The sequence below is a fragment of the Marmota flaviventris genome, chromosome 1 (genome assembly GCF_047511675.1).
Source record: "Marmota flaviventris isolate mMarFla1 chromosome 1, mMarFla1.hap1, whole genome shotgun sequence".
In the NCBI taxonomy this organism is placed as follows: Eukaryota; Metazoa; Chordata; class Mammalia; order Rodentia; family Sciuridae; genus Marmota; species Marmota flaviventris.
The window spans coordinates 107,198,875-107,212,782 of record NC_092498.1 but is presented as its reverse complement, the minus strand read 5'-3'; the positions used below and the strand labels follow the sequence as shown (position 1 = coordinate 107,212,782).

General features: G+C 32.2%; 1 protein-coding gene across 1 annotated transcript in view; it reads right to left on the bottom strand.

Annotated features, from left to right (window-relative positions):
- Spmip7 (sperm microtubule inner protein 7) overlaps positions 1–13,908 on the bottom strand; it is a 75,172-nt gene that overhangs the window by 48,589 nt on the left and 12,675 nt on the right. The window contains exon 3 of the mRNA XM_071609145.1: positions 11,513–11,610. Coding sequence (XP_071465246.1) covers positions 11,513–11,610 — 98 coding nt within the window. The remainder of the gene's footprint in view (positions 1–11,512; positions 11,611–13,908) is intronic.

Sequence of the window (13,908 nt, the reverse complement as noted above, 5' to 3'; positions counted from 1 at the left end):
CACAGATATATAGTTCCCTCTTACTCCTGCCTGACTCTCATTTGTCCCTTGTGGCCATGTAGTTATTTAATGCTCTGTTAGTTTCTTTTTAGACCAGAAAGATAGGCCTTTCCTCAGAAATTTGACTACTTCTGTTTTCTGAAAGCAAAAAGCTCCCCAAATGGGAAACTCATCTTGTTCTTGACCTTTTCTCACATTTCAACTCCTTTCTTAAATCTGCCAAATTTGGTTCTACCACCAGAGGCTTTTGGCAGATGAATTTGTATTCCATCAGAGTTTGTGGCTGTGGGAGAGTTTTTCTCTTAGGTGCTCACTCTGCCACATAGGAAGCTTTCATTTATAGAATTACAACTGGTTCCCTTTCATATCTGCCTGTTCTTCTCTTGCATCTTGCTCTTTCCTTAGAAATTCGGTTTCTTACTTCACCATTTTGAACAAATGTGTATTTCAGATTATGCTTTTAATGAAGATTACTAATGAGTGGTATCCCCCGTTTCTTATATCTGCAAATATTCTTTCATATTTGATAGTTTTGCCTGCATTATAATTTTGATTATGACCAAGTTAATAATATTTTTCATATATTTTATATCCCAATTTTTTTCTTTCTACCTTTTCTATCAATTACCAAGAATGGTGTTTTGAAATCTCCATGATAACTATGGATTTGACTTTCAGTTCTGTTGCACATATTTTGAGCTCCCTTATTAGGTATATATCTACTTTATGAATTGACCTCTTTATTGTTGTGAAATATCTTTCTGAGTCCCCAGTAAAATTCCTTGTTCTAAATTTACTTTGTCTGATATTATTATAGTTACTTCTTCTTTCTTTTGACTAGTATTTGCATGATATATATTTTCACATTTTAATTTTAGCTTTTATTTACATTTCAGGTGGTTTTCTTATAGTCAGGATATAGATGGGTCTTGAGTGTTTTTATTCAACATATTTCTTATTTTTAATCTAATTATCTTAAGTTATGTTTAATAAAACAACTGACACAATTTGGTTTGAGTCTGCTTTTGTTATCTGTTTCATCTGCTTTTTTTTCCTTTTGGGTCAAGTTTGGGTTAGTTAGGGATGATTTTTCTTTTTAAATTCCATTTTACCTCCTATACTTCTTATATATACCTCCTATACTTCTTTAATTGTTTTTCTTTGCTGCTGTTGGTGACACTGTAGGATTTACAATATTCCTATTTTGCAATGCATACCTTTAATTCTAGTGTTTACGGTATAATATCATACCATTTCACAAGTAGTATAACAAATTATAACAGCAAATCCCCTTTTTTATCTCAATGTCTCTTGTGTTATTACTATACAGTTGAGTTCTATATATGGTGTAGCTCCCAAATAGATTGCTATTCTTATTGCTTTAAACAGTGATATTGTAAGGAACTTTAAAGTGAAAAATATCTTCCTGTCTCTCTCAATTCTGATAACATCAATTGCACTCCATTTTGTAGCTAAAATTTCAATTGTGTATTATTATTTTTTGTCTAAAGACCTCTGTCAGCTCTCCTGGCAATATTTTCTTTCAGCTTTGTTTTTTTTTTTTTAAATGATGATGTCTAAGTTGGCTTCAATTTTGAACTTTTTTGTTGCTGGTTAAAGTGTTCTTAGTTGATTTCTTTTGGGGGAGTTACTTGTAGGAGTTACTTATAGAAGTATAGGAGGTATATATAGGTCTTCATTTTTGTCTGACAGGCACAGATTCTGATAAGTAGCTTATGTCACCCTTTTACATGTTTTATGTGTTCTTTTGTACATTTTAAAAAGCTTTTTAGAAGAGTTTGTTTGACGAACATAGCTGCACCATTGTTTGGGGCATACAGTACAAATTTTTAAAACAACATGTTGCAACACAATTTGTTCCTTTGAGCATCAATTTTAAGTGAGATCTTACAAAGAAATGGGAGAAATTAACATGAAACCTATCTTCTAGGAGTCCAGAGTCAAATACAAGAGAAGAAGCAAGAAGGTAAATAAAGATGAAAATAACAAACAGCATCAGCGATACACACCACAGTAAAGATTGGAAGGAGGAAATCTCACAGATAAAATGGCTATTTTAATAAATGATCATTATGCAAGTTTATCAGAGAAAAACTTTTTATGAGAAGGATTCATGTAGAAGGAAAATATCTAAAAATGGATAATATTATTTTCCAAGGTGTATCAAAATAGCAGGGTAGAGTGTACTTGATAGAGTGTACTAAATGGAAACATATTTGCATAGCATCTGATCTGCAGTTTTGTGCAGTGCTTTTGTTGGAAGTTGACAGAAGCCTTCCAGGTGTCAGTGTTTTTCCCAGAAAGACGTTTTCCATTTCCACATCTCCACACACAGGGAGCATGACATCATATGCTAAAAAAAGTTGTCAAATTTTAGTTTTAAGAGAATCTCTATAGTCAGGGGATATAGTTCAGTGATAGAGTGCTTGCCTAGCATGTGCAAGGTCCTGGCTTTAGTCCCCAGTACCACAAAATAAATAAATAATAAAAATGAAAAATAAAAAAATAAAAAGCTTTTTAAAAGATTTTCAATCTTCAACTGTTTTTCAACAATGTGATTGATGTGCTTTTATTGATGTGATTAATTATTTTATTTTTATACAGATTGGCATTTGTGGAACTCTTTGTGCCAGTAGGTTTAAAAATTCCATCAATTAGGAGCAATTGGGGCAATTATTTTAACAAATACTTTTTCTATCTCCCTTTATTCTTGGACTCCAACACACATGTGTTAAGAGTACTGTTTTGCAAATAACTGATGCTTCATTTATTTAAGTTACATTTTCTCTCTGTATTTCAGCTCAGGTATATTCAGTTGATGTGTCTCATATGTACAGTTTCTGATTTTTCTTTCCTTTTAGATACAGCTTTTCATTTCTCTAAGTCCTTTTGAAGACTCCACTATATCATCTGTTTTTTCTCACCTTGGTTATTATTTTCTTTACCATCCTCAGTGTGGGGAACCTGTCTGTAATAGCTGTTTGAATGCATCATTATCTGCTTAAGCTTACTTCTGGGACTTCCAGTTTTGATTGATTTTTCTCCTGAATGGCTAATATTTTCCTGCTTATTTTTGTGAAAAGTGATTTTTTTTTTCTGAAAACCTATCTTAGACTTCAGGATTTTGATTGCTAGGGACTGTTTTAGTATTTAAATAGTGTTGGATTTTTCTTTCACACATGTAGTTAAGAATTGGAATCAATTAGAGGCTTTTTAGGCTTACTTTTAACTTTGTAGAACAAGTTCAGAGCAATATTTAAAGTAGGGCTAGTTAAGCCCAGAAACAAGGTGATATCCTTTGGAGATTCTATTGGATGTTTCAATACTTACAAAGTTTTTTCAACTCTAGTTTGTGGAACTTCTTTTCTTGACTTGCTTTCAGGGAGTGATAGTGAATTTTTTCCCACAGTTTTTGAGTTTCCTCTTCTTTATGTAGAGATGGGTGCTTAGTGAGAGGTGTGAGCAATCTCCTCTGCAGATCTCCAAAGATGCCCATTCACCATTAACCTACCTCTCCCGGTAACTTCCTCTTTCCTGGCATAATACCTTGCAATTTCTGGATGCCATGACCTTCCAGAACTCTGATCTTTGTCTATTCAACTCAGCAAGAATGCAAAGCTATGCTTAGATTTTTCCTTTCCTGGACTGTGGCTTAGATATTGCCTTCAGATGTTGAGCAGGTATGATTTTAGGGCTCACATTGTTATTTTCCTTTTCTTAGAGATCCCAGTCCTTCACAGCCTTTTGTTTAGTTTCTGGGATCCATTATTTCTTAAAATGTGTCCAATTTTCTATTTGTTTAATACAGAAAAAATACTGTATTACTCCATCTCCTCAGCTGTATTACTTGTCTTATTTTTTATTTCTTTCTTTGTAATTTCCTTTTGTTTGTTAGTCATTTCCTAGATCTTTGAGTAGGAAATTTCATTCACTTCAAATGTGCTACATGTATCTAGTGGATAGAGGTCAGGAATGCTGCAAATCCTCCTAGTTTACACAGGGCCATTCTCCATAACAGAGAATTTTGCAGCCCCAAATATTGATCATGCTAAGTTTGAGAAAATAACATTAGTACTGATTTTGAAATATTAATCACATTCCATCAGTTATTTTTTGTTCTTCTCCAGAGGCTCTGATTATAATGTACACTGTTTCTTTTGTGCCTGTTTTCTGCTTCAACCATTTCCTGACACATTTAACTAATTCTTTATTTCATTTTCATCCTGTTGGATCCTTTCTTATCTTTCTTCAACTTCTGTTAAGTTTTTTTTAGAGAGAGAGAGAGAGAGAGAATTTTAATATTTATTTTTTAGTTTTCAGCAGACACAACATCTTTGTGAGTGTGCTACTGCTTGAGCCACATCCCCAGCCACATGTTGTTAAGTTTTTAATCTAATCGCTTTTCTCTTGTATCATGTAATAATTATTTTCTAAGATGACTTTTTTCCTTATATTTTTTACTTGACCATTTTATTTTTATTCAATTTTGAGTTTCTCTATGAAGGCAGACTTTTATAGCCTCAAATGTTTATTTGAAAATATGTGATTCAATTTGTATTATTGTATTATAATACTGCCTTTGTTTTACAGGTAGTCTGGGGAGTAATTTTCTTCACCAAAATCTTTTAATTCTTGTTTTTTTGTTGTTGTTTCTTTGTGTTTGCTTTGAATAGATTTATTGCATTTTCTTCTATTTGCTTTATAGAGATGGTATAGTTTACAGTATTCTTGATGCAATAGTGCCCTCTTCTGTCAGTGTAGCAAAAACAGAATTTCTTTAATAAACTTTTTTTTTCCTTTGTTGGTATTTACTGGAGGGTTTGCATAATCTCAAGTTATTTTATTTTGTTTTCTCTTTCAGGATAGTTAATATTGTGTTTTTCCATCACAACCCAACCTCTAAAGAGCCACAGTCTTTGCTGTTGTCTTTATCTTCCTTGTGTATAGTCAATTCCTTTCAATGCCTTTCATCTCAGATCATGTTCTTTTAACCTCTTCCTGCAGACTTTGTCGATGTATCGTTCTCTCAGTGGGTTTTAAGTCTATCCTAGACTGAAAGTTCTCCTTTATCTTCCATTTAATTTTTCCAAAACTGTTCTTGTTTTCCACAAAAGGTTCCTGTTGAGAGCTTAAGACCTGATTCGTTAGGATTTTGTGTTTTCTTTTTTTTACTTGTGGTAATTTGAAGTTTACAATTTTCTTTCTTCTATTTATGATAAAGATATTTTGTTATGCCTTGCTTTCAAGGCTATTTAAGGGGCCCAGTTCTGTGCAGATAAAATTATATTTGTATCCCTCAAAGGTATATTTTTTATTTTTCTTCATCGGTCATGGCAAATATTTATTGAATTATTTTTTCAAAAAAACAACTATGACATTGGTGATATATATGTTTGTCATTCCTTTATTTTTTCTTCCATCTATTTTTTTTAAATTGATTTTTCCAAGTTCTTCAATATTTATTTTTTTTTTTAGTTTTTCGGCGGACACAACATCTTTGTTTGTATGTGGTGCTGAGGATCAAACCCGGGTCGCACGCATGCCAGGCGAGAGCGCTACGGCTTGAGCCACATCCCCAGCCCCATTTAATATATTTGAATTCTAAATTTTATTATAGTTGCATTTCAAACATTTTACTATAACATTTTTATTATCATTCTGATCAAAATATTTTTTTCCTTTATGTTTTTTTGGCTCATAACCCATTCATAAATATATTTTAGCATTTTCAGATATAAATATGCAAGGGTTCAGCCGTAATTGTCTTGTGATCTAAGAACATACTCTATATAATTTAAAATATGTGCAATTTGTGGTGACTTGTTTTATGACACAGTACATGGTACTTTTTAATATATATTTCCTGCAAAAATGGTATGTTTATATGCCTTTTCCCATAATTTTTGCAGGTTTTATTTGCCACCTTTATGTAAACTTTAGTTTCTAGTAAACAGTACATATGTGTGTTTTTTCAATTCATTATTACTATTTGTCTTCTAACTAGAACATTTAAAAACTCACACTTAAAATTGTTTTTTAAACATTTTTTTAGTTGTAGATGGAAACAATACCTTTATTTTATTTGTTTTTATTTTTATGTGGTGCAGGGAATCAAACCCAGTGCCTCACGCATGCTAGGCAAGCGCTCTACCATTGAGCCACAACCCAGGCCCCTTAAAATTATTTTTTAATTAATTTTATTTTTAAATAAATGACAGTAGAATGCATACAATTCCTATTACCCATATAGAGCACAATTTTTCATATCTCTGTTTGTATATAAAGTATGTTCACACCAATTCATGTCTTCATACATGTGCTTTGGATAATGACGTTCCATCACATTCCACCATCCTGCTAACCCCCTGCACCCTACCTTTCCCTCCCACCCCTCTGCCCTATCTAGAGTTTGTTTATTCCTCACATGCTCCCCCTCCATACCCCACTATGAGGCAGACTCCTTATATCAGAGAAAACATTCAGCATTTGTTTTTTTTTTTTGGGGGGGGAGGGGATTGGATAACTTCACTCCAACTCCATCCATTTACCTGAAAATGCCATGATTTTATTCTCTTTTAACGATGAGTAATATTCTATTATGTATATATGCCACATTTTCTTTATCCATTCATCTACTGAAGGGCATCTAGATTGGTTCCACAACTTAAAATTATTTTGCTGATTACGCCCAAGTTTAAAACCACTACTTAATATTTTTTACCATGTCTACCTCTTTTTTCTTTAGCCTCAATTTTCCATTAATTTTGTTAGTGTTGTATATCGTTTTTCTACTAATTTGGTTTTTATCTTACAAATAATAATACAAATACTTATATTTTCAATGACTAACAATATTAATACTTTTACCCTTGACCCCCAAAATGTGAAGAATCTTTTACACTGAATGTCACTGATCTTTCCCTAAACACATACCAAATTATTCTCATATTTTAATTCTAGCTATGCATGTAATTAAACCCTATAAGGCTTTACTCTTCTTTGAGTAAAGCCTTATAGGGTTTAATTTTTTTTTACATTCCATTCCTCCCTATGTGTCTGACCAACTGTATCTTTTTTCTGTTGATGGATGAATAGCTCAACATTTTCTTTAGTTTTTGCCTACTTTTGAGTAAACTCTGATTTTATTTATCTAAAGTGTCTCCTTTATAAAAATAATTTTTAAAAGTGTCTCGTTTAATCTTCATTTTGAAATATATTTCAGTGGGAATAGAATTCCAAATGACAGAATATTAGAGTTCTTTTGGTATGTTACTCCTAAGTTTTTTTCTAAAAATATTGCTTTATAAAAGTAATAGTATTCTGGAATCCACAATATGAATTATTCTTATTCAAATAAATATCAGTGTTGTATCAACAAAATCATTGCTGTATTTTAATGATTCAAAATAATCACAACTTTCTTAGCAGCTTATTTGGAGAGGGGGGTTACCTAATGTATTGAGTCACATGCAGAAATTATTGAAATGCTATGTTTGAAGTATACATGGTAAAATATAAAGTCTGTTTGATTTTGATCCTAATAAAAAATAATCACCCTTTATTAATACAATATTATAATGACTGAATGCTATCCCTGACACAAAGGAAAACATTTATTGCTATTTAGTGATAGTGATTATGACGTTGTACCTACTTTATTTTTTAAAATAAATGTTTCTAAAAAAACTATTTGTTAGCCATAAATAGACAAATCATATAAAAAACCTTCATCATAAAAATTAAAATAGTTCACACTTCATTTATAGGAAAACCAGGGTAATTTTTAATACTTTGATAATCAATCAATACCAATGGAGAGAGCCTTAATGGCTATTTCATAAAAACAATTTAATACTAAAAGTATTAATGAAATGTTGCTTAATCAGCAAAGGGCAAATATACTCAAACACCAGTAATTATGTATGTTTTCTATGTTTAAACAAATGCCTAATGACTGTAGCTGTGATATTACCAATATGACATGCAAGGTATCATTTTGCACTATAGTAGCCCATGTATTTTGCTTATGTCCTAAGAGATATTTTACACACTACCCCTTTATTTTGAAATGTAATTTAAGTATAGTCATTTCCAAATTCCCTCGAAATATTTGTGATTTTTTTCTGAATTTTTCCTGATTAGGTAGATAAATGTTGCAAACATCTTAAGCTTTATGTTTTTAAGCAGTATATTTGAAACTCATTTAGTAATTGCTGGCAAAAAATACCAGCGAAGATACAATCAATGCAAAATATCACTGTTGAGATTCTTTTACTCTGTAATCTATCCAATTTGTTCTTCTTTATCATGGAGGCAATTACTTCAGAAATTGTGCTTAATTCTTCTCTAGTGGTAGCAGAAATTTATGCATTGTGGGTCATATTCTTTTTTATTATCATGTTGGTATATTATATGATTGACATTATGGTATAATTTTCATTGGGATATGAATTTTTCTAATATACTATCTCTTCCACTTAGAGTCCTATAAGCTTCCATATTTTATGCATCTTCAGTTTTTTTGGAGTGTTTTGGATTCTAGGTCCACAGAATAACAATCTATATAATTTTCTGAAATTATATTCTTTTTTCTAGTATCTATTATCTTGCTTCTATTATTATCCTCTATTTGTTCTTAGAATCTGATGCAATGGAATTCTTTCTTCTAATTGAGATGTTTTTAAGTACTTCTGACAGGACTAATGACATTGAAGCAGAACTATATTTATGCCCTAATAAAATGCTAGTAAAACCTAGTGTAAGATTCTTCAATACCAATAGTATAATGTAAGCCTCAATTTCCTAAATTTCAACCGAACAAAAGATACTACTGATGTTCAGATTTCAATTAAAGCAATTACTTAAAAAATATGCAAAGGGAGGAAGAGCAGGAAGAAAAGATTAACATTAAACAGATACATGAGGTGGGAGGGAAAGGGAGAGAAAAGGGAAATTGCATGGTAATGGAGGGAGATCCTCATTGTTATACAAAATTACATATAAGAGGTTGTGAGGGGAATGGGAAAATAAACAAGGAGAGAAATGAATTACAGTAGATGGGGTAGAGAGAGAAGATGGGAGGGGAGGGGAGGGGAGATAGTAGAGGATAGGAAAGGTAGCAGAATACAACAGTTACTAATAGGGCATTATGTAAAAATGTGGATGTGTAACTGACGTGATTCTGCAATCTGTATTTGGGGTAAAATTGGGAGTTCAAAACCCACTTGAATCAAATGTATGAAATATGATATGTCAAGAGCTTTGTAATGTTTTGAACAACCAATAAAAAAAAAACAACAAAAAAAATATGCAAAAAGGCAAACTTTCTGAAATTTTCTATTTCTTTCCATTCTCATGTTCTCCATGACTTGTGTCTGTTTTGAAACTTTTTCTGCCAATACCATTGGTGTTGGTTCTGCCACTGTCACAAATGTTATCATCACTGTTACCTTTGGCTTACTTGTGTGGAACCACACTCTGACCTCATTATACAGCAGAGAATGTGAAAGGGTGCTTCTGAGAGCCCCAGAAATAAATATAGATATAACAACTGTACCTCCACATGCCTCTTTTGCCCTATTCTATCTCACTTTTTTTGAGCTTCCCAATAAGCACATCAATTTTTTCTCATTCTATTGTTTATGTTTCTGACTTTTACTTCTCTATTTTCTACATTTTTGTATATTGTATTATGACATTGTATAGTTTCTTCTGACTTATCTATCAGTTCTCTACTTTTCCTACTATGTTTCATTTATTATTGTACCCATCAACCAAGTTCTTCATTTATTGTGTTTTTCAGTTCTGGGACTATTCTCCCTACCTCCCACTTTGCTAATTTCATATTTGATAATTTACAGTTTCTTTGTGAAAATTGTGCGCTCCACTTTTTCTCCATGAGTATCATGTGATATATACATTTTTTTGTAATCAATGTGTTATCCCTTTATGTTTTCTCTAATTTCCATTGATTCTCACTTGTGATGAACTTATCCTTATTTGTTTTTTTTTGCATTTTTATTTATTTATTTATCCTTATTTGTTTAGATACTATTAATTGCATGTCAAACATGATATTTTAAAAGTCATTCATAGAAATACTTTGAGATTTATTAAAATATTATCTTCTTCCAAAGAAGAATTTTATTTGCCTCTGCCTAGTTCCTGGGAATAATAGAAATCTGGGATCACCTTCATTTTAGTTCAAGACTTAAGTTTTCTCATTTACCTTGACTTAGCCATGGTACAGTATTCAAGGGATTTATACTATTGATCTTTCCTTATTTCTACACCTCAGAATTACAAGTAATCAGCCAAAAGTAATGGGTGATCTATATAGATTAGCTTCAACTTATGATCCTATGATATTAACAAAAATTTGAATCAAAATTTCAGTTACTTATTTGGGAACAATATATTCCTGCAAGGCCAAAGTGACCCTAAGTGCCAGGCTTAAATTTTAGAATTTTATGCTCTTGTTGGGAAATTGAAATTTCCCTCCAACAATAACAATTTTATCTCTACCTTACGACCTCTTACTTAAAAAAAATAAGTATTAATCTAATTGTTTTTGTCACTGGAGATTTTGACCCATGTTACTAAATTTCCACTACTGGAATAAAATATCTAGATTAATTTGTCATTAATAAAAACAAATTTACATAAATATTCTAGTAAAGACTCCCATTAGAAGCACTAGTTTAGAATTCTAATCCTAAAATAACTAGACAGGGCTTGGAATTTTGCCATGAATTTGTAGCTTAAATGGAAAAAAAAAGGGCACCAATATCTTCACTTTTTTATATTCACTTTTCTCTCATAGAAATTACCTATAGAAGTAATGAATCCTTTGATGAGTTTAAAGATGGAATAAGTGAAACTAACAAATACAAAATTTAATTTTCTTTCCAATCACATTCTGTATTTGTTATGAATTCATAACATCCCCAAACAGGCTGAATTACCCTGATTTCTGATTTCATGATTTTTTTAATAAAAGAAAATTGCACAGGATGAGGAAAAACATAAAGACTTTCCATGATATCTTGAGTAGAGGAAACATTTATGGCATATACTTTAAATGTCTTTGTTTTCCATTCTCTCACAATACTACCTTATTTAGAAGCATGAATTGAGTCAGGGTTGGTGTTCAAATGATATACTGTGAGAGGGTACAGTCTATCAGATAGTGCTTGTTAGCCTTTTAATAGTCATCACTCACTGCTACTTGGGTTATGTACACTCTCCAGTAGAGGGAGTTTGGGTTGGGAACAACCAGCATCTACTCCCTCATCCCTTCCCTATAATATTGTAGGTATGTCAGAATATAAGCAAAAAAAATGCAAGAACTGAGCAGGTCTAAACAGTGTCAGGCATATAAGAAGTATTTTATAAATAGTAGTCATTTTCTGAGAAATAAAATACCAAGTACACATAATAAAATATACTAATAAGAAATATTGTATTACCCCACATAGTAAGATAGTCTTACTGTACATGTTGCATCCTCATCAAATGTGTAGGTGTGATTTATTGAGCATCCTTCATGAAGAGGTTGTAAAGGAGTAACTTTTAGTGGGCTTGTCCAACCTGAAAACCAAAATTCCTGTACTTTGGTTAAAAGCATAATGAAGAAATTTCTTTTCTAATAGCACTACTTCCTATTAGAGACCTAAGTTTTATGGTGATAATTGATTTGTAATGGATTATATAATATCTTTTCTGGATCTCTCAGGAGTGAAGGCAGAATAATTCTGGAACTTGTAAGTTAGTATAATTATACTATTGGAGACTTATTTAGTATTTTTGATTTATTATTGGAAGAGATCTGTTGGGTACCACAAATCTGTACATGTGGACATTCTGGGGATGATTATAACATAAAATGAGTGTGATTACTAAGCACCTAATTTAGCTAATGCTAGATTATCAAAGTCCCAAGAGACAACCAATATAAAATATTTCATCAAAATATAAAATCAGTCTTCAAAAAGTACTTATTGTACCCAAAGTGGAAGGTCATGGATGTATAAAGATGAAAAAAGAAAGTTTCTGACTTTGAGGTACCCAAGAGCAAATGAAATATTCAGACATGGTAGTAGAGACTTTCTTGAAGATGACACCTGGTCTTATCTTGAAAATTAAGTAGGACCTAATTTGAAAAATGCATATTATATATTATATAGGCAGGCAAATAACATTTGCAATGATAGGTCTATCCTGTGACAGTATCACAGCATTAAGGAATTACAAAATTCTAGTTATAGGTAGATCATGAAGTGGTATACAGGGAATGGTGGAAGGTAATCAATAGAAATAAGACAGAAATCAGCAGAGGAAAGCTTTGAACTTAACCCGTAGATGAAGTTCCCTTGGAGGTTGTTAGAGTGATTGATAACTCTGGGAAATTACTCTGGTTTGCATAGGAGACTATTCTAGGAAAAAAATAATGGTAGTATTTCTGGTATTTCCATAGCAATTATTTCTCCAACCCCATGGGATAAAAGAGGCTTCTGACTTTGTCCTCTACTTTAGAGCTTTGCTGCATGAATTTGGGAGCTAGGTGGACAGTACAAAGATGGGAAAGAATGGGAGAGAGAAATAGCAAGAGATGGCTGTGACAGCACAGAAGCTCAGTGTCCAGTTGTGGATCACTACTCTGGTGGAGCTCAATAACAGACTAATTGATCATGGGTCCAAATAATAGATGTTTTTTCTTGCCTACGTGCCAGAGTAGTCTACATGAGTTAATGAAGGAAAATGAAATTCACCTTATAATTGGCATACAGCAAGCAAAATAAATACACATCTCTCAGCTTCCCTTCAGAAGGAAAGAATTGATAAAATTTCTGACCAGGATGATAAGTATAGGTTTTCTTTTTTAAAAGGCCAGTTATTAAGGAACCAAAGAGGTGCCTGCCTTGTCTAATACACAAACAGCTACAAAGAGAGCTAAGGAAAATGAAGAATCAGGCAAGATCCTATAGGTTAGTAACTCTTTTGAGCTTCATTTTCCTCACCTCTAATGACTACCATCAAACATGAAAACTACAATTAAAGAATATAATGGAATGGGCAAAATTTCTAGTTCTTTGGGTATCTCCAGAAAAGTCAAGTGTTGAATCAACTCTTTCTATAATATATGACTCTGGATCATATATCACTTTAATAATAATTATGACCTGGTCAATATTTGACTAGGATATCAAGATAGAATATGCACAGGACATTGGCAAGGAAAAGATGGGGAACAAGTGTATGATGATGAATGGTTTGTGGATTTGGAAGGGCCAATAAGAGAGATTAGAATGTCATAAAGGCCTAATATATCATTCCTGACTTTGAAGGCTACATAAGGAGGATGTGGGTGACCTCCAGAGGCTAAGAGAGTACCCTGGCTGACACTGAACAAGGAAGAAGACCCTTCAGATGCAAGGAACTGTAGGCTAAAACAATCTGAATGATATTGAAAGCAGATTTTAGGTAAGAGTTAAGATAACACCTTGAATGGTTAGATCCTAAACAGAAGACTCAATTGAGGTTACACAAATTTCTGTTCCACAATATTTTCATATAATTAATGGGTATTGTTTTAAGCAGCTAATTTGTTTGCAACAATATGTTAGAGGAAACTAATACAGATGCAGTGGTGAGTGGCCAAGGCAAAGGGAAAAAGGTAGTGATGAATCACATAATCATTTTGATTTTGAGAACCATATGCATAATTCTATCTATAACATATATAGGCAAATGAAACACTCTGCCAAAAGATGCAGGATAGCTCTTTGCCATTCATCTTATTTGGAGTCATTTGAGCAACTGCTTTGAAAAATGCGGAAAGTAGGAAAATAAAACAAAAAATGTAATTTTTGTACAGAGGTGGAGAAG